General features: G+C 43.1%; 1 protein-coding gene across 1 annotated transcript in view; it reads left to right on the forward strand.

Moving 5' to 3' along the window:
• Positions 1-5,904: 5,904 nt before the first annotated feature.
• FN1 (fibronectin 1) overlaps positions 5,905-21,661 on the forward strand; it is a 57,871-nt gene continuing 42,114 nt past the window's right edge. Inside the window, 9 exon segments of the mRNA XM_044303390.1 lie at positions 5,905-6,254; positions 15,965-16,093; positions 16,210-16,347; positions 17,123-17,254; positions 17,554-17,691; positions 19,069-19,227; positions 19,619-19,786; positions 19,874-20,053; positions 21,433-21,609. Coding sequence (XP_044159325.1) covers positions 6,086-6,254; positions 15,965-16,093; positions 16,210-16,347; positions 17,123-17,254; positions 17,554-17,691; positions 19,069-19,227; positions 19,619-19,786; positions 19,874-20,053; positions 21,433-21,609 — 1,390 coding nt within the window. The 5' untranslated portion in view covers positions 5,905-6,085.

Consider the following 21,661-nt stretch of genomic DNA (forward strand, 5'->3'; position numbering starts at 1 on the left):
CGCAGATTTCATATTACGCGAGCTAGACATTAAGATAGATGACACCAAATTCTACACAGACAGTAAGGTTGTTCTGGGCTACATATACAACCAGACTAAACGTTTCTATGTCTACGTCAGCAACCGTGTAAAAAGAATCAGGAAATCATCTAATCCTGAACAATGGCATTATGTCCCATCTGAAATTAATCCTGCAGATCATGCTACTAGGCCAGTGTCTGAAAGTGTATTTGCAAATTCTTCCTGGTTAACAGGTCCTGAATTCCTGCTGGATCACACAGAAGAGACCACGGCTGAAGTCTTCGGTCTTCTAGAACCTGACAAGGATCCAGAGAACCCAACTATCCTTACCCCAGCTACCCTGCTTACCCAGAAGATTGGGTCCGTTCTTATTCCACCTAGAAACTTTAAAGACGGAAATCTGTGCTATGATCAATGGAAGAGTGTACAAAACCTTGCCAACTGCTTCTGGAATCGTTGGAAGATGGAGTGTCTTTCCACTCTGCAAGGACGCAGGAAATGGCAATGACAGTACCCTAAAATACAAGTTGGAGATCTCGTTCTGCTCAAGGACCAGCAAGCTGAAAGAATCGAGTGGCCTATGGGACTTATTGTGAAGAGCATTCCTAGTGATGACGGTAAGGTACGCAAGGTGGAGGTGAAAGTTGCAAGACAAGGGACTGTAAAGACTTTCATCAGGCCTATAACGGAACTTATTCTGCTCTTGCCCTTTGGAGAATGAACTTATTTGCCTAGGATGCTGAATCCTGCCTGAAACTCAAGCAAGAAGTGTTTGAACTTTACTTGATACACTTGAAGCCTTACATTTTAGTTGTTGCATTATATGCCTGTTCTCTTTATGTTTCTCGGGTCCTCGGACATCAAGCAAATTGCACTGTTGTATATTTGCAATTATATAACTATCGTTATGGTTTAAATATGCCATTGAGTTTTTCAATGCCAGACGGGGAGTATGCTGCTACGCAGTTAAATCTATATAGTTTAATTCATATGATATTCTATATTTGGTTATATGCTCCCATCTAGTGGCCGCTCTTGGTAATGCACTTGTTTTTCTTGTTCTTGATATCTGACATTCATTTGTTTGCTCCACCCCTTCAACTATGTACTTCACTTCCTGTATCTTTATACTGCTCCAGACATATGTATAGGGAAAACATGTATTCTCATGTACGCTTATGAAAGCATCATCTTTTGACCGCACAATACCGAAATCCATTTGTTCTGCTGTACTCTCTTATCTGGCTTACAGAATAAAGCAACTTACACGGATAAACTCAGTGTTGGCGAGTTCAAGCTATCTGATAAGGATTGTCCGCACTGATTATATCTGCTCATACAGGCCAGGCATAGAGGTCTCACTAGGGATAAATCGCTATGACAACAATCAGAGTCAGAATAGTTACTTCTTAATTCATTTCTGATCACTCTAGATAATTTTATGTAACTCAGAAAAATATGTTGCTTAGGCCTCTTGCACACAAACGTTTTTTTTTCCCGTTTACATTCCGTTTTTTGCGTTCCGTTTCCGTTTTTCCGTTCCGTTCAAAGATAGAACATGTCCTATTATTGTCCACATAACGGACAAGGATAGTAATGTTCTATCAGGGGACAGCTGTACCTTTCTGCAAAAAACAAAATGCACACGGACGTCATCCGTATTTTTTGCGGATCCAATTTTTGCAGACCGCAAAATACTGAAAAAGCCATACAGTCGTGTGCAAGAGGCTTTAGAGAGTTGATTGACTTTGGGACAAAGGTTACTATTGTACTCAGGAATCCATCAAAGGAAGGAAATCTATTTGAAATCTATGAGTAACATATTGCAAGCACTAAAAATACAGGTATTTCACCATAGATTCTACAAAGAAAAGAAAATCATACAAACATTGGTATTTTCATATTGTCTGTCAGGCCATATTGATTTTCTGTGGCACTAACTTGAGTTTAAAGGGTTTTTGTCACCAGACTTAACCCTATTAAGCTAGCTGAAATAAGCGATGTGCTAATGTCAGCTAAACCTAACTAGCCTATTCCTACTTTTATCTATGCCCCCGTTACGCCAGAAATCTAACTTTTATAATATGCTAATTAGCCTCTAGGAGCGGGGGGGGGGAGGGGGGGGGGGCATTGCTCCTAGAGGCTCCGTTCTCCCACCTTTGTCGCCTCCCTCCAAGTCCTGATTGACAGGGCCAGGCAGCGCTCGCATCTGTCTGCCAGCCCTGTGCTCTGGTGAAAGTTAAATTTATTATCTAACAAAAATTTTATATTACTCTGTAATGTCATTGCATCAAGTTTCTGTCCATGTAAATGACTGACAGGATCTTGATCATTGTGTACAAACATTTGTATTTTATTGATAGTTTTATTTAAAATCAATAAAAATGATTTTTGATTTAAAAAAAATAAATGTGGGCCATAGTATTTTTAATACATATCATGTGCCATATTTTCTCTCCATAAGACGCACTTTTTTCCTCCCAAAAGAGGGGGAAACGGAAAGTGCATCCTATGAAGTCTATACCGAGTGCTTCCATTATGGAAGTGCTCATTATTGCACAGTAGGACCAGGGAGCGGCGAATATAGTACTCCTGTGCTGGCCGTACTCACCACTCCCTGGTTTATCTCTGGTCTTCTTGGGCAGTAAAATGGATAATTTAAAGATCCCTGGTGGTCTAGGGCAGAGAAGGGGTTAATATCTGTATGCCTGGTGGATTAAGGCAATGATTGGTTATTTAAAGTTTCCTCGGTAGTTTATAGTTGCAAAGATTTTAACGTATGAATCCTTGGTGGTCTAGGGTAGCAAAGAGGTTAATGTAAGAATCCCTGGTAGTCTAAAGCAGTCAAGTGGATAAATGTGACATTCCTGTAGGCGAACAGTGGAAGGGTTAATGTTGCATACCTGGAATCCAGTGGGTACTCGCCTCTCCAGACTTCAATCTTGTCCAGGCTGTACCCTGATGATTCGGTTTTCTACTGTATCCCTGCACCGATCACAGATATGACTGCAGGAAGAAGATAATAAAGAAAGAAGAGCGTTCGGCTGCAAAGTTCTCTCTATTACTAGGCAGTGATTCAGGGGCCCCGTTATCAGAGCAATTTCCATCAGCCCCATAGACATCGACTAGAACCGCAGGGTGCATGCTCTATGGCCACATCGTTCAACTCCTCAGTGCAATATGAAGGAACAGGGGCTCGGAGTCATCATTCTAGTGATCAGTAGGGTTCCCAGTAATCATACATTTATCAGCTATCCTGTGGATAAGTAAATAATGTCAGCATGCATCCTTGGATGATCTGAGCATGAATGATTTATTTACCGCTTGCAACTTCCTTGGGACTTCCTTGAATGCTTTCGCTACAATTTATCTGGGACTTCTGCACTGAGTTGTCTGCTGGACTGAACATAGCAGGTGACATGCGATAATTGGAAATGCATTGGAGGTGCTGCTACTATTTCTATGTGGAGATATCAGCCAGACAAGCTGCCAAGGAGTCTAAGCAATCTATCCTCAAAGTCTTTTTCCAAGTTAGAGCTCGTTCACACGACCGTGGCATTTTTTGCGGTCTGTAAATTGCGGATCCCCCCCCCAAAAAAGGATGCCACCCGTGTGCCTTCTGCAATTTGCGGAACTGAACAGGAGGCCCATGATAGAAATCCCTATTCTTGTCCGCAAAATAGACAAGAATAGAACAGGACTCAATTTTTGCAGGGCCACGGAACGGAGCAACGGATGCGGACAGCACACAGAGTGCTGTCCGCATCTTTTGCGGACCCATTGAAATTAATGGTTCCGTATACGGACCGTATGCGGAACGCAGAAAACAGCCCGTATACAGAACGCAAAATTACGTTCGTGCGAACGAGCCCTTAGTCTGAGTTCACACTTCAGTTATTTGGTCCGTTATTTCAATTCGTTATTGTGAGCCAAAACCAGGAGTGAAGCCTACTCAGAGAAAGTATAATGGCAAGCTCTGCTCCAGTTCTGTACTTTTGAACCACACCTGGTTTGGGCTCACAATAAGGACTTAGGCTACTTTCACACTAGCGTTCGGGTTTCCGTTCGTGAGCTCCGTTTGAAGGAGCTCACGAGCGGACCCGAACGCAGCCGTCCAGCCCTGATGCAGTCTGAATGGAGGCGGATCCGCTCAGACTGCATCAGTCTGGCGGCGTTCAGCCTCCGCTCCGCTCGCCTCCGCACGGACAGGCGGACAGCTGAACGCTGCTTGCAGCGTTCGGGTGTCCGCCTGGCCGTTCGGAGGCGTGCGGATCCGTCCAGACTTTCAATGTAAGTCAATGGGGACGGATCCGTTTGAAGATGCCACAATGTGGCTCAATCTTCAAGCGGATCCGTCCCCCATTGACTTTACATTGAAAGTCTGGACGGATCCGTCCCAGGCTATTTTCACACTTAGCTTTTTTTTGCTAATATAATGCAGACGGATCCGTTCTGAACGGAGCCTCCGTCTGCATTATTATGAGCGGATCCGTTCAGAACGGATCCGCCCGAACGCTAGTGTGAAAGTAGCCTTATTCACGCGACCGTGGTTTGGTTCCGCATCCGAGGCACATTTTTTGCAGTTCGGGTGTGGACCCATTCACTTCTATGGGGCCACAAAAGATGCGGACATTACTCTGTTTGCTGTCCGCATCCGTTGCTCCATTCCGTGGCCCCGCAAAAATTATAAGTCATGTCCTATTTTTGTCCATTTTGCGGACAAGAATAGGCATTTCTATAATGGGCCGTACCGTCTGTTCCGCAAATTACGGAAGGCGCACGGGCAGCATCCGTGTTTTGCGCACCGCAAAACATGTCACGGTCGAATAAACAAGCCCCAACTGATGGAAATAAGTAACCAAATACAGTAACTGAAGTGTGAACTTAGCTTTACTTTGTACAGTACAATGCTTCTCCCTAGAGCCTTATTCACACAGTCAGTGATTTCCACCAGTGATTGTGAGCCAAAACCACAGAAATAAGCTATAATGGAAAGATTTGCACTTGTTTTGTGTTTTAGACCCACACATGGTTTTGACATGGGAATAAGGCCCAACTCTATTAAAAAATAAAAACGAGCGAGGAACTTGCTGCACCTCTTCCCATACCAAGAATACTATTTGAGGGTGTGTTCACATTACATTTTTATCCCACCTTTAATATACATTGGGGAAAAATAGGATGGAAAAGTGTAGTACACTGCATTTATCTATCCTGCAGTCCAGTAAAAAAAATAACCTATAGAGTAAACACATCCTCTGAATAACGGAGCTCCATGGCGACAGATGCCGCTGTATGACATCCTTCTAACGTACGTCATGCATATACAGACTCTGATAACATCTTGTGACCAAAGCCATTGAAATACATTAAAATAGTTATTTAACCTTTTTGTGCCATTTTCTCAGCTCGACTGCATCCGTACATTAAATATGGGGCAAAATCATGATGAACCCAGGCTAAGTGATATGCAAAGTGCTTCATGTGGTTCCTGAACAACCCTCAAGTGCAAGTAGCTAAATATCACCAAAAAAACATGAGATTTTATGAAGGGACTTTCTATCTATAATCCAAAACCTCCCCACAGCCGGCAAGGAGGGGACATAGAACGGAACAGAGATGAGTTAATTAGACCTTTTGCCTGTAAGTAATAATAAAGATAAAACCCCTCAAGATAACAAATCGGTAACTGCAGAGACACCACAAAGCAGCGCCCCAAACCCCTCACACTGAGCGCGCTGCGCGCCTCCCACACTTTATATAGCAGAGAAACCCCGCCCTCCTTGACGTCACCACCGCGAGCAGACCAATGGTAGCGCTCCGATGTGCCGGGCGAGCGCCCCCGCTTGTTGTCTGGAGTGTGTGTATATATATACTGCGCGGCTGCAGTGAGTCCTCTACCCCGGCCGGCACGGAGCCGCTTTATTCGCTTTGCACAGCAGCCACTCCTGGCTATTGGTGACGCTCGCTTTGCTATTCTCTTAGCTCCTCGTACTGGGAAATGCGCCAGTGACCTGCCGCTACTATTTATTGACTACCTGCCCCCTATATACCTCCGTTTAAGATGGCACGAGGGCCCCTAACAGGGCTTCTCCTCACCCTGTGCGTTACCGCTGCGGTACAAGCTGCGCCTTCTGAGAGGGTGAAAAGTCGCGGGCAGGCAGAAGCACATACACCGGCACAGCAACAGCAAACTCTGCAACCGGTTGTGGCTGCGGACACCTCCACTCAGAGTAAGGATCAATTCACATTGTGATGCCTTTTGTTTTGTGTGCGGTTTGCAGCGAGCTGGGCTATTGCTGGGTAAACGCACACTAGTTTATTATGTGAAAATGTCCTGGGGGGTGATGTGCAACATTTTTAACATCTAATTTGGCCAACTATTTATACTATTGTAGACAGTTTGTTAAATTGAGTTCATCTTTAGCTCCTTTACCCCCGCCCCCCCTCTCCTCACAAAAACACTATAGAAAACTGCTAGTTTTTTTTTTTCCTTCCCGTACTGCGTGCAGTTATTCTGCATTATTTATAGTGGTAGGGGGATAGGCATATGATGCATGTTAAGGTACTGCTACACAGTAATGTTTTTGGGTGTGATGCTTGTTGCACGCCCAAGTATTGCAGTATAGCGGGGCTGCCATAGGAATAAATGGGGTCACAGCGCGACTTGTTCTGTGTTTCATATTTTCCATAGACTTTCAGCTGCCATCTGACGCTGGTGCGCTTACCGCAAAAAGTCAGTAAAACTGCAAAAATGCAGAGTGGCGCAATTTAACACCTATGCGGTAATATGCCTTCAAGGCAGCAGATCCGGCAGGCTGTTCCGACAGAGCTTCATTACGGATTTTGCTGGATCCAGCGATTCTGTAATTCGCCGCCAGATCCTCGTTGACCCTAATGGGTCTGGTTGTGGTCCGGCCGCTTTCTGGCATAGATGGAGAATGGACACACAAACCATACATGAGGTTTGTCAAATCTCCTTCACGTTGCTGGTACCTTATTACGTAGCTTTTTTTGTTACGCGCAGTTTTGCGTGTAATCTGCAGTGTGTGCAGGCAGCCTAATGGAGTAAGAACGCAACACGTTTTGAGACAGTTGCTGTTGATGGATTGGGTTTTACGTCGGCTCAACAGGCTAGGCTACTTTCACACTAGTGTTTTTGCCTGATCCGGCAGGGTCCAGCAAAAACGCTTCCGTTACTCATAATACAACCGTCTGCATCCGTTATGAACGGATCCGGTTGTATTATTTCTAACATAGCCAAGACTGATCCGCCCCCATTGACTTGCATTGGGAGTCATGCCGGATCAGTCTTGTTCCGCATCCCAGGACGGAAAGCAAAATACAACATGTTGCGGTTTGCTCTCCGGTCTGGGAACGCAACTAAACGGAATGGAATTCATTTTGGAGCATTCTGTTCTGTTTAGTTATGTCCCCATTGCCAATGACTGGGGACAAAACTGAAGTATTTTTTTCTGGTATTGAGACCCTATGACGGATCTCAATACCGGAAAACTAAAACGCTAGTGTAAAGGTACCCTTACCATGGCCAGTTTCCCACCCACTGGAGTAAATTGTGTCAAAATCCCAAAAGTTTATGGTGTAAATGAGCCAAAAAGTGTTGAGGTTGTATATAACTTTGCAATTATTTATAATGCCAGCCTTCTAGTGTGTAAGGCGTGACAAATTTTAGCAATGTGTGTTATAATCCCCTTCTTACATAAGGTGACCACAGACAGGAGAACCTGTATCCCTTCAGCGACATAGTGTTTTATGATGCCGTCAGTTCCATCTGATTGCTGGTCTATTGTACTGTACTCGTGATGATGTGAGCACAGTATGCTAGACCCATAATCAGACTGGCTAGGAACTGACTAAATCATAAAACGCTATGATGCAGTCAGTTTGGGTCAGGGGAGCGGCGGTCGGTCCAGAGCCTGACTCCCGAGCAGCATTTCCTGGACTGGTGTGAATCGGCCCTATGTGTTCCCACTAGGAATCAGATCTGTTGGTCACTAGTAATCAGTCTCGCGCTCATGGTTTCCTGTGGGATCATTAGTGTTATCAGATTTAAGAGATAATTGCTGTGATCCGACAGTAAATTATGGAGATTGGCAAAGTCCATAGACTGGAAAAGGATTGGATCTTAAGAAAACAGACCCCAGATAAATCCAGACTCTACAAATGGCCAATGCTAATTTGCATCTGGCAACCAACTTTTTGCTGGCTTTCTGTTAATGTGTATGGGAGATCTTATTGTCTGGCCACTAAAGCAAGCACGAGGACTCCTGAAGAGTAACCTCCTCGTAAAGCCTACAGTAACTTCTCTATCCCTCCTGTGAATAACAAAGAAGACTTGATTACGAGGACCACTCCGAGTTTTATGGTTTCCTGTAAAATTGTTCCCATGTAAGTGACATGTCTGTCTAGGTGCTTGTCTTTAGATGATCCCATAACGGTTGAGGACCAACATCTGACTAGGAGAGGTTCTGGTTTGCGTTGTCCACATTAGCAGCGTATAGGATATGACCTTATAACTGTATCCCTCCAGTCCTGCAGCCTCGGTGACCTTTTTCTTATTGTTATAACATATAAACGTATTAACTAAACATTTGTTTGAGTCTTTGTTATGTCTTTTGACTGTTATTTCCTCTGCTCCAGACGAGACTATTCTCCTCCGCGTGGATATTTAAGTAATGAGCTATAAAAATACACAATGTCTAGGCTTTTCCTTTAAAAAGAATCTCTTGTGACTGACTTTTTTTAATACCAGGTTGCAGGTATTTGCAAGCTGTTTATTATTTTTTTAAATGTAGAAAGGAAAAAGCTTCCCCTCTTTGTAGTCGTCTTCCATATTACATCCAGTGATCATTTTTGACGAAGTAAGACCTGATGTTAAGGCTCCATTCACACGTCCGTATAATGGGTCCCCATACGTTCCGCAAATTGCAGAACGGATGCGGACCCATTCATTCTCTATGGGGACGGAATGGATGCAGAGAGCACACTATGTGCTCTCTGCATTTCCGGAGCGCGCCCCCGATCTTCTGGTCCACGGCTCCGGAAAAAAATAGAACATGTCCTATTCTTGTCTGCAATTGCGGACAAAAATGGGCATTTCTATGGGGGATTTGCGGATCCACAATGCACTACGGACGTCTGAATGGACCCTAAAGGGGCTGGCCACCTTTTTGGGCACTTTAGCAAAAGGGAAGCATGCTTTCCTAATTCCCCTGGGTCCCTGCTTTTTTGCTTCCAGTCTTCAGCTGCCTAGTTTGGGTCCCCCACTCTCAAGGTCTGCTTTTATGCTGCTGCAGCCAATTGCTGGCTGCAGCGGTGACCTGCCTCCCCTTGTCACATGACCAATTGACCTGTCTCTGGGGGAGTAGTTCAACGCTGCAGCCAGTGATTGACTGCAGCAGCCTCAAAGCGGATGTTGACCAGGGGAACCCAGCTGCAAGGAGCAGACAAGTATTCTTTCTGCCCAGTAAGTGGGTTTGCAAAAAATAAAAGTGCCGCAGTCAGTTTGTTGGAAACCAGTCTTTGTGCTAATTTGTTGCATATACAATTTGAAGGTACAAAAGTAGACTTGTCTGTCTTTTTGTTCTGTGTGTTCAGCCTGTGTTTAATATTGTACATGGTACTCATAGAATATGGGACACAACTGATATACAGTACATGGGACCCCAGAAACGGATAGTGGGACGTAAAGCAGTTTTCCGGTCAGGATGGGTCATATGATACTCAGTGACTGGACTAAAACAGCTATGTAGTACAACTGTATAGTGCAGGGCTGGCCAACCTGCGGCTCTCCAGCTGTTGTAAAACTACATTTCCCATCATGCCTGGCTGTAAGTCAGTCTTTGCATGCTGGGAGTTGTAGTTTTGCAACAGCTGGAGAGCCGCAGGTTGGCCATCTCTGGTATAGTGGCTGCGCTGAGGTACTGCAGCACAGGTTCCATCCAAGTGAATGGGAGTTGCAGTACTCCAGTGATGACAACTATACAGTAGACAGAGCCTTCCATTCACTATGTAGTTTGCACCAGTCCGAAGCAGCCAGTCGATGGGGTGTCAGACCCCGACCGATCTTATATTGATGGCCTAAATTGTCATCAATATCTAGGTCTTGGTAAACCCCTGTAAGCTTGTTCTTCCTGATTAAACAAATGAAGTATTCCTTGTTTAGGACTGTAGGTCACCCCCGCGTCTTCCACCTACAGTCTGATCTTGTATACTACCACCATCTCCCTATCCAAGGGCAACTCTCAGTGGATCTTATAGCATCAGATGTGTAAATGACCATCTCTTCCCATCAGTTCTGTAAGGTGTAATTTTGTGTTTGCACAGTACGCTTGCATAATGGACCAAAAGTTCGACGCCTGAATGGATTGACTTATGTATGTGTATCCAACCTTCAAAGGATTGGTTGAGAAGACGGACACAATGAGATTTCTCCAGCAGACCCCCTCTTTTAGAAGACAAACCTCGTATCAAATCATATTTCCTGTGACCGTTTTCCTCTTCCAACATATATTATGCATAAAGTGGTCATTGTTATTGAACAGACCCCCAGAAGACCAGTTTTCAGTGCAGTTGTGGACGGTCACCTCAAAGAGGTTTTCCTGTACATTAAGAATTAGTCATTCTGTGTCATAAATTGTTCAAAGACTAACACGCCATGACGGAGCATGCTTCAGTATGTGATTGCAGCCGCAAGTATTCTACCACCAGACCACTAATCCTTAATCCACATGGAAAGGCGCCCCCTGGTTCCATGTATAGACTTAGGTTTAAAGGGGATTTGCCATCTCAGACAATGGGGGGCATATGACTACCATTGTCTATCTCGTAAACCCAGTTGACAAAGTGAAGGAGGGCACACCTTGCATGCACGATGCCCTCCATTAATTTCTATAAGGACGCCAAAATTAGCACAGTGCTGCCTCGGCTATTGGAGTCGGGCCCCGTAGAAGTGAATGGAAGCGGTGGCAGTGCAAGCGCGGTGCACTCCTATTCATCTCTATGGGGATTCCAAAAATAGCCGAGTGCACCACTCGGCTATTTTCGGCAGACCAATAGAAACGATGGTGGTGACCAGACCCGGCACTGCCGGCTGGCCACCACTTTGCCAGCTTTGTTTTAGAGAGAGGTGCGGATTCAACCTCTGGGACACGCACCTATCAGACAATAGTGGCCTATCCTAGCGATGAGCCCCCTTTAAGTTGCTGAATGCCCCTTCTCAATCTTTCCTTTATGAAGTCTGACCTGACAAAGGATCTTGTTGAAACGCCCTTTTTATGCCAAAGCTGTAAAATGAAATGATAAAACCTAAATTGTTTATACGTTATCCAGAAATTCCTAGATTCTGTAGGTCAAGTAGGAGGTGGGTCAAAGACGAGGGAGCAAAAACGGAAAGCTTGTACCCAAGGGAGTGGGTGATAATGTTTTGTATGCTAGCAAAATCTTTAAAGCTTTAGCCGCTTATCTTTTATGAAGTGTCTCAGTTCTGCCACTTTTGACCATGATTGGTTATACATAGACGTAACCACTCATGTGCGGCTTTTATCTGTCTTACACAGAATTATTTCTACATTCTCTGCGGTTTGCTTGTCATAACACACACTTATGAAGTATGTTTGATCTCAAACGCTGTGGAGATAAATAGTCGAAATATAAACTTGTTTGTAATGTAAATTACAGCACATCTACCATACACTTCATTGGTTTCTAGTTGGGTAGCAGGCACCACTTTTAGACCTCATGCACACAACGTATATTCTTTCCGTGTGTTTGTAGTCCGCAAAAAAAAAAGGAAGTTACTCCGTGTGCATTCCATTTCTGTATTTCCGTTCCGCAAAAAAATAGAACATGTCCTATTATTGTCCGCATTACGGACAAGGATAGTACTGGTCTATCAGGGGCCAGCGGTTCCGATCCGCGAAATATGGAACACACACAGACGTCATCCGTATTTTTATTTTTTATTTTTTTTGTGGACTGCAAAATACATACTGCCTTACAGAGGGTTTTACGGTCTAAAAATCGTAGAAGGCTGCTGAAAATGTGGAATGATGGGCGAGGCGCTGCTATGGGGTGGTAAACATCATAGGCGCCTTTGTCATTACTTTGTATGGCTTCAGGCTAATGAAAACGTGCTACTTCTCTCACCTTTGTCACTTCACAAAGCAGTTTTAGATGTAATTACAGGGCAAGTGCTGCAATTTAAGGCAGTCCCTTTGTTCTCCCAGCCCCTTGCCATGTGGTAGAAGTAATGACCAAATACAGCACACATTTGGAATCTACCATTGAGGCTGAAATAAAATGATTACTATTTAATAGCAATAAAATTTGTGGCTGTACTCCCAAGGCTGGCTGAATAATGGCTTTCTAGCCGGATTCCCCCCCCCCCCCCCCCCCCCCCCTGTACAAATACAAGCTTGATATTAATCTGCCCATACCCATTAGATTGCAGTCTGGTCCTACTGGAACTGTCTACGGTGTGCATGGCCAGCTTCAAGGGGTTTTCTGTTAATACTGTGGCTTTTATTTTATTAATATAACCAAGTGCCTGCAGCATGCCATAGAAGATTCACTCGCCTGCCCCACGCCACCCCGATCCTCCGCACTGCATCCACTGTCTCCATGTTCCAGTTCCCACTCTTTGTATCCAGCTGGCCATGGTCAGATGCACCTCCGCTCCTGCCAATGACTGGATTCAGCAGTGATGTGGTCACAAGTAGCATGTCACCGCCAGAGCGGTGCATGTGTCCATAACCATGAATTGCTATATGTAAACAGTATCCGTGTTTCGCGGACCGCAGAACGCTTACGATCACGTGAATGCACTATTTGTGTATGTTACTAGTGTGAAAAATCATGTTAAGCCAAGGGATGGGAATCAAGGGAAGGAGAATGGGAGAACAGAATTCTACACATCCACATGCAGTATGTTTTGCACTATGATAATGTGTCTGAAAATGACGATGGAAGCACAATTGTTGTAGTGATGGACATGGTTATCAGAATCCGAAAATTTCAGTGGTTTGAAAAATGAATTTATGTAAATAGAACAAAATTCCAAAGCATTGAAGTAGATTAATGATTTTTCGGGGGAACGTTTCCTTACAGATCTCAATATTTTTCTTCTTGCAAACCATTAGCTGGAGAAAAGTTGTCCTTGTTAAAAGCAACAAAATGTAAAGGGGTTGACACAGAGTAAAGTGTCTGTTCGTCAGGTTTCTAACTGCAGGGGTTCCTCTGAATGTGTGAGGCTGCTGGAGAAAGCCAAGCGCTGGTACTCTACAGGGGGAACCTGGGCTCCGTTCTAGTGATTGGCTTCAGGGGCCCCCTCCAGACTCCCACCAACTTTGAGCCATTGCTGCCCCCATACACATGAAGGAGAATCTGTCACCGCAATTCTGGCCTCTCTCTGCGCTTTATAACAGTCTGGACTGCTGTCCCATGCCAAAATAATGGACAGGACTCGTGCACACGTATTTCTGCACAGGTTTAAAAATTGAAAGTTGAGGAAAAAATAAAAAATGGAGATCTGGATTCCTTATCTGCAGTACTACCCATGTGTTATTGAAAATAACAGTCTAAGATCCTGGCAATGGCGGAGCCCTCTGCTTTTTGGTGGGACTGAACAACAATCGAATTTGCATGGGACGCTCCCAACTCTCAATTGGAAGAGAGGAATGAGGTGTAGGATTTCAGCACCCAATCCTTTGTTATCTTTAGAGATGGTGGCTTTCACCCCTCTCTGAGATCACTTACAGGCTTGTATGGGGGGGAATGATCAGGAGAGATGGCTATCTGTTATACAAGCCTTTGGAGGACAGCCCTTGAAGATAAAAGCTGGAATGCTTCTACCAGATCAAGACTTCTAGGTGGAATTTTCATGATGTATCTTGGTCTACTCATTTGGGTAAATGAATCCCTGTTTTGCTTAAAGCCATAGGATCCAGCTAAGACTGTGTATTTATTTATTTATTTATACAGCGGACTAGGCCGAACATGGCCATGTTGACCACCAGTCGCATTCTGGAAGAAAGAATGGCTCCTAAGATCTCATTAGCTATACACTTGAGGTGATGTGTATACCCCCAACTTAGTTACTCGTGTATAGGGCAGGGATCAGCAACCTTCTGAACTTCAGCTGTTGTGAAGCTACAACTCCCAGCGTGCTCTATTCACTTCTATGTGAGATCTGAGAACAGACAAGCAATTGTGCATGCTTCACCACAGCCGGAGTGCTAGAAGTTGGCGATCCCTGGTATAGGGTTTTCCAAATACCCTTACTTAGTGGATTTTAGCAAGAAATATTTCAGCATTCTTGATGCTTTGTCTGGAATTGTACATACAGTTTTGTAGGTTTAACTACCCTGAACTTTCAGCATCACTCACCTGAACTGTGTCACTTCAAGGGGTTGTGCCAAGTTTTCAAAATTATTCCCTGTTCTCAGGATCAGAGTGAGTCCCAGCGCTTGGACCCCACGATGAGTTATCCCTGTGCATAAGTCATAGCACTTTACATCTACCATGTGGTGTAGGTACAGTGTATTTTCAACTCCATAGTTCTGGAACTGTAACTAGATATTAATGGTATATACTGTATGTTCAATATGCCATAAATACAGTATTTCAGTTAATACCCCTTTAAATTTAATTTTTGGCCCTTGACGTTGGTTCAGTCTGACAATGTGGCCCCCAACCAGAAAACTTTGTGCTCACCTGCTCTAGAGTTTAAAGGTCCCTTTTAAACAGCACAAAATTACAGCAGATGGCTGGGAAGGATGCGTTCCTTCTGACAATCTGCTTGCTGATTGAGATCATTGGTGTATTTACATGTAGCAATCTCCTCCAGAGTATGGTGTTACCCCGACGTGCGTTTCGGCGTACCTTTGTCACACCCTGACCAAGGTACGCCGAAACGCGGGTCGGGGTAACGCCATCCCAGGTATCCAGGTCGCTGTCACTTTTGGTGAGTCCACTTTATTACATCTTCTGTTTTGGCTTACTGTTATATAGGTGGGACATAGGTCCAGCGGGTTCAGACTACCGCCTCGGTTGCAGGTTGTTGTGTGTGGAATACCTCCTGGTCACTACCCACCATACTTGCGTCACTCTGGTAATTGCCATGCTTTATACTGGGACTCATGCTAATTGTATTAATGCTTATTCATTGCTGTGATTCTCTTTGACACTGTAGAGCTGGGATGGCATCTGTGCTCCCTACTTCCCTTGTTTTATGGTATTTTATCATCCACTGATTGTGTAATTGATAAAGTATATTTTTTACCATTGGACGTTTACGAGCTTCAGTTTCTTCGTTTTCGCCTTTAAATTTGGTGCAGGTCTAGACAGCCGTTCTACGTATACACCATCAACAGGCTTTAGTAGTATCCTGGTAACATCGAGCTTCTTGGTGTTTTCTTTACCGTCATGTTATACATTTGATTTAAAGCTGGATTGTAGTCAGTACATTTCTACTGACTCAAATGTCTTCCTATATCTACTCTGATTCCACAGCCCTGTAGCATTATAGGTGAAGTGATACCTTCACTGATAACATTATTAAAACCTCAAACTTGAATGGGTAGATTAAAGGGGTTTTCCAGGCTTTTAACATTGATGACCTATTCTCGGAATAGGTCATCAGTATCAGATTGGCGGCAGTGCCGGGTGTCAGACTCCCGCCAATCGGTTGTATGAAGAGAAGACTCGCACCGTGCGCTCTTGTTCTCTTCCTGCTGTTTTTTAGCAAGCAGTAATGGAGACGGCACGTGTGCACTGTGAGCGCCTTTTTCTTCATACAGCTGATCGGCAGGGGTCTGAGGATAGGTCATGGTATACCATGACCTTTATAAGTTGGGAATACCCCTTTTAATATTCTGAATTTCTTACAAATGTAAAATAATTGAATGTTACTTTATTTTCACAGGGGGCTGTTATGATAATGGACTGTATTATAATATTGGACAGCAATGGGAACGTACCTACTTGGGAAATACTCTGATGTGTACCTGCTATGGTGGTGGAAGAGGCTTCAATTGTGAGAGCAAACCAGAAGGTGAGTAGGAATCCAAATCTCCTTACTAGAAATGTATGCCTCGGCTCATATGTCCAGCTTGAATACATGGTAACAGGCAGCACTAAGTGACCTGGTTCTTTTGATCTCTTAAACAGCTGAAGAAAGTTGCTTTGACAAGTACACTGGTGGAACATATCGTGTTGGGCAGACCTATGAGCGACCCAAGGACAGCATGATCTGGGACTGTACTTGCATTGGAGCTGGAAGAGGGAGGATCAGTTGCACCATTGCAAGTAATGAGCCAATACTTTTCCAATCTTAAATGGCATCTGTTGCCTATAATTAACAATTTGTTTGGCTGCAAGCAAATACATGTCAAGGGATTCCAATGTCGCATGCAAATCCCTTCCCTTTGTATAGCCAAGGGCATAAAGGTGTTAATGTGACAGTTCAGGTGATGAAACCAGATGTTCACTCAAAGTGGATTTTTTTTTTTTTTTTTTTTACCTCCTGTGTTTAAATGCATGAGACAAGTCCTAGAACTAATCTTTATAGTAGGATGTTGCTATTTTATTTTTTATTAAAATCTACTAATGCTAGTCCGTTTTACATGACTTAGGCTAGGTCTACACGACGACACTTGTCACGCAACCTTTTGTTGCACCAATGTCGCGTGATACTCTTTATAATGGTCTATGGTGTCGTGCTGCTACACAACAGTCGCAAAAAATCCATTCAAAATGGATTTTTCTGTGACTGTCGCATGTCGTAGTGTGACACCATAGACTATCGTTATAAAAATTGTCATGTGACTCATGTCGTCCTGTAGACCTGGCCTTACTGTCGTTCTCTGATCCATAAAGCTCACCAGCAGATCCTCTAGTTTAGCAAGGTCCTCCAGAGGCACATTTTGAATATATTTTTAAGTGGTTACTAACCATATTTGTTGTTTTTAGGACGTCATGTCTAAAACATAACTGTACTTTACTGCTACTACTACAGGTTTTGCTTTTCCATTTGCCAGTGCTCTAGTAATGTGATCACCAGTTAACTGAAGTTTCATTATAGATCGCTGTCATGAGGGTGGACAGTCCTACAAGATTGGAGACACTTGGCGCAGACCCCATGAAACTGGAGGCTATATGTTAGAGTGTGTATGCCTTGGTAATGGCAAAGGAGAATGGACCTGTAAACCAGTAGGTAAGGTTTTCCAGAGTTTGTGTAAAACTGCAACACTAAAATAGAATGTGGTAAAAATGCATTTCACTGTTCTGGTCAGATGTCTTTGAAACATCTCAGAAAAATGTAATGAATAGAGAAGTTTGGTAATGGAGATGTATAGTTAGATTTTACAGCCAGGACACCACTGTGTGGACCTGTAGGGGGTGTGTTTTTTTTTATTTTTATTTTTGTTTGTTTTTTTTTCCTCCCCATTTATTGCTTTTCTAGAAGGAGAAAGGAATAAAGGCATAACATTTCGCCCTTTTTCTGTCTTTTAGCTGAGAGATGTTATGATAATGCCGCTGGCACTTCTTACGTGGTGGGACAAACCTGGGAGAAGCCTTATCAGGGATGGATGATGGTGGACTGCACATGCTTGGGAGAGGGGAACGGGCGCATTACCTGTACTTCTAGAAGTAAGTACCATCCAGGGAGGTTTTATCCCTTTGTTTCCTTAAAGGGAACCTGTTGCCTCTACTATGCTACCCTCGCTGAGCGTTTCTAAACATATACATTGCATTTCATTTGCAGACGGATTCAATAAGTATTATGCATTTTTGTACTTCCCGGCTTTTATGCAAATTAACATGAGTCATATCTTACTTGTGTGACCAGAGAAGAGTCATATTTTCAAGCTCTGACTCCTCTCAGGTTAATTTGCATATGTATCAAATCGCTTTTTTTTTACACCATAAAAGCACACAGGGCTATAAGGACTGGGTATTGCGGATGTGCTAGCGGCCATCTAGCAACCCATGTCCTCAGCTCTATACCCCAAATCCAGATGACAGGTTCCCTTTAAAGGTAACCAAGGTAGAACTCCTCAAAATGTTTCTTTGCATTGGGGGAAAAAAAATCTAAGATATATTAATTTTCCTTTTTTCCTCCACTTAGAAGATGAACCAGAAGTAAAACTAAAAATATGTACTTCAACTTTTGACATGATTTTGTTACGTTGTTTCTTATGTTGACAACCTATGCTGTACGGAGATCACCGTTCACATCAGTCCCTGTATCCAGTGGGGCTCGCAAGCTAATTTCCCTATATCAGACACTCACCTGGGGGGAAGGTGGGAGAGGGGTCTATTATGTAAATTTTCTTCCAACTTTTTCAGAAGTTGATTGTGTTTTGTCACCCTTCCCCCTTTACAAGGCCCTGTATCTGATGGGATATTTAGCAGCCACTTGAGAAAACATCACCTCTTCATTATGCAGCATTTCCATTCTAGGACAGCTGTGCGTGACTATGCACATTCCCAGCAGACAGTCTCAGATGTGGAAATCCATTTTATCTCCAATCTTCTTGTACCGTTTGGAAGCAATTTACATAGATCATTGTTCCAGTGGAATGTCAATGACCTGATCTTAGTCTTGTGGGTTTCTTCTGTATGATGAGCAGGGAATTGCCTTTTGCAATATGTGCACTTGAGTATTTTTTTTCCAGAACCTATAGCCTTGGCAAAGTACTTCCCACACTTTACTACCACAATTAATCCCATTCCTATTGTAGATAAATCAGACAAATTACAAGTTTGTTAGACATTTCCGCAAATTATCTGCCTTGCAGCATGGAATTAAAAAGTCAAAGTAGTAGTAGAATTATTATTTTTTTATTCTGTTAATTGTTCTCGTCTTTTATATATTCAAGTAAACATTCTGCAGTTGCATTATTGTCGCCATTATACTACTGGCTTCTGATACAAAGCAGGGTATAAGATAGTTTTGTAAAGTGGAATGAAAGTGATGTTCCAGTGTTTTAAACTGCTAACCCCTGTGTCTGTGATTGCCTATAGACAGATGTAATGACCAGGACACCAGAACCTCATACAGGATTGGAGACACTTGGACTAAGACTGATGCCAGAGGGAACCTGCTGCAGTGTATTTGTACTGGCAATGGCCGTGGGGAATGGAAGTGTGAGAGACATTCTGCCCTACAAACATCTGGCGTCGGTGAGTTGATATATGAAATGCAGATTTTAGAACCTGTGTACCCTCGGTGGATAATCCTACATTTAAACATAGTTCTATAGTTGGCTCTTTTTTTTTTTATTATATATATATATATATATATATATATATATATATATATATATATATATATATATATATATATATTAATATATAATTTTTTTTTTGTCTTCTACTGACTTGAAATGTATTCATGGTGGTGGCTGATGGGGCTTACGCAATGTCATGGCATACAACACATGAACACAATATCTGTATGCTTTTTGTGTGTACTACTAGTAATATTATTATTTAGTAATATTGATTATTTTATTGCTCTTGTGTATTAAAATACGAAAAAAAATTAAATACTCCTGTTATGTCTTCTCTGTAGTGGTTGATACTGGCTTAAAAGCGCTCACACCTGTGGCAAGTGACCTGGAGCACTGTGTGACCGACAGTGGAGTCCTGTATTCTGTGGGCATGAAATGGATCAAAACGCAGGGCAGCCAGCAACAGGTCTGCACTTGCCTGGGCAATGGAGTCAGCTGTGAGGAAACTGGTAAGTGCAGCTACTTTTATGTAAAAATAAAAAAAGTATACATGCATGCATACATACTGGTTTATTTTTTTTTATTTTTTTATCCAGTTGCCGTTGGGACATATGGTGGCAATTCTAACAGTGAGCCTTGTGCAATCCCATTCACTCATGACGGTAAAACCTACTATTCCTGTACAACCGATGGCCGTCAGGATGGAAAGCTCTGGTGTGCAACTTCCTCCAACTACGATGAGGACAAGAAATATTCTTTCTGCACAGAACAGCGACGTAAGCTGATGATAAAGTAAAATAATTGAAGCTTTTAGTCAGTGACTTAAAGTCTTAGGCCTCTTTCACACGAGCATGTCCGGATGCGTTGCGGCAAACCCGCGTGAGTAGGTACCCAATTGCAGTCAGTTTTGATTGCGTTCCGTTGTTCAGTTTATCGTGCTGGTGCAATATGTTTTTGCACGCGTGTGATAAACTGAATGTGGTACCCAGACCCGAACTTCACAGAAGTTCGGGTTTGGGTAAGGTGTTGTGTAGATTGTATTATTTCCTATTATAACATGGTTATAAGGGAAAATAATAGCATTCTGAATACAGAATGCATAGTACAATAGCGCTGGAGGGGTAAAAAAAATAAAAAATAACATTTAACTCTACTTAATCCACTTGTTTGCGTAGCCGGCATCTCTTCTGTCTTCTTCTTTGAGGAATAGGACCTTTTTTAATGATGTCACTGCGCTCATCACATGGTCCGTCACATGATCTTTTACCATGGTGATGGATCATGTGACGGACCATGTGAGGAGCGCAGTGACGTCATCAAAGGTCCTCTTCCTGTGCACAGCAAAGACAGAAGAGATGCTGGCTGCGCGAACAAGTGGATTAAGGTGAGTAACTTTTTTTTTTACCCCTCCAGCCCTATTGTACTATGCATTCTGTATTAAGAATGCTAATTATTTTCCCTTATAACCATGTTATAAAGGGAAAATAATAAAGATCGGGTCCCGATCGTCTCCTAGCAACCGTGTGTGAAAATAGCACCGCATCCACACTTGCTTGCAATTTTCACGCAGCCCCATTCACTTCTATGGGGCCTGCGTTGTGTGAAATGCACAATATAGAGCATGCTGCGATTTTTCACGTAACACAAAAGTGATGAGTGAAAATCGCCTCTTGTGCACAGCCCCATAGAAATGAACGGGTACGGATTCAGTGCGGGTGCAATGTGTTCACCTCACTCATTGCTCCCGTGCGGAAATCTCGCCCGTGTGAAAGGGGCCTTAAAGGGCAAACACTTCACTTACAATAGTCCTTGTGGTTTTTTTTTTTTTTTTTGACTGTGACTGGCTGTTTATTTTCAGGAACAAAAATGAACATGGTTAAAGCGGTATTTCCATCTGAGACATTTAGGGCATATCCCAGAATATGCCATAAATGTCTGGTCAGTGCAGGTCCCAGATCTGGGACATGCTCCTATCTTCGGAAAGGGGCCCTTTTGTACCTGTCCAAAAAATGGAGACGTGATCTTCTCTTATAATTATTATTATTTTTTTAATCATAGGTTACTTAGAAGAGCAGAAATAATAGCCTTGTGGTGTCTAATCTTTCTGAATCATTGTTTTCAAACTAAAATAACTTTATTTTTTTCCCTTTTTAAGTACTGGTTCAGACAAGAGGAGGTAATTCAAACGGGGCCCTCTGTCACTTTCCTTTCCTGTACAACAACCGAAATTACACAGACTGTACCTCAGAGGGACGTCGCGACAACATGAAGTGGTGTGGAACTAGTTTCAACTATGATGTGGAGCAGAAATTTGGCTTCTGTCCCATGGCAGGTGAGGATCTGTAATAAAGTGACTTCATAATATGTAAACTGTCCTTTGTTAT

This window comes from Bufo gargarizans, chromosome 8 (assembly GCF_014858855.1).
Source record: "Bufo gargarizans isolate SCDJY-AF-19 chromosome 8, ASM1485885v1, whole genome shotgun sequence".
NCBI classification, from domain to species: domain Eukaryota; kingdom Metazoa; phylum Chordata; class Amphibia; order Anura; family Bufonidae; genus Bufo; species Bufo gargarizans.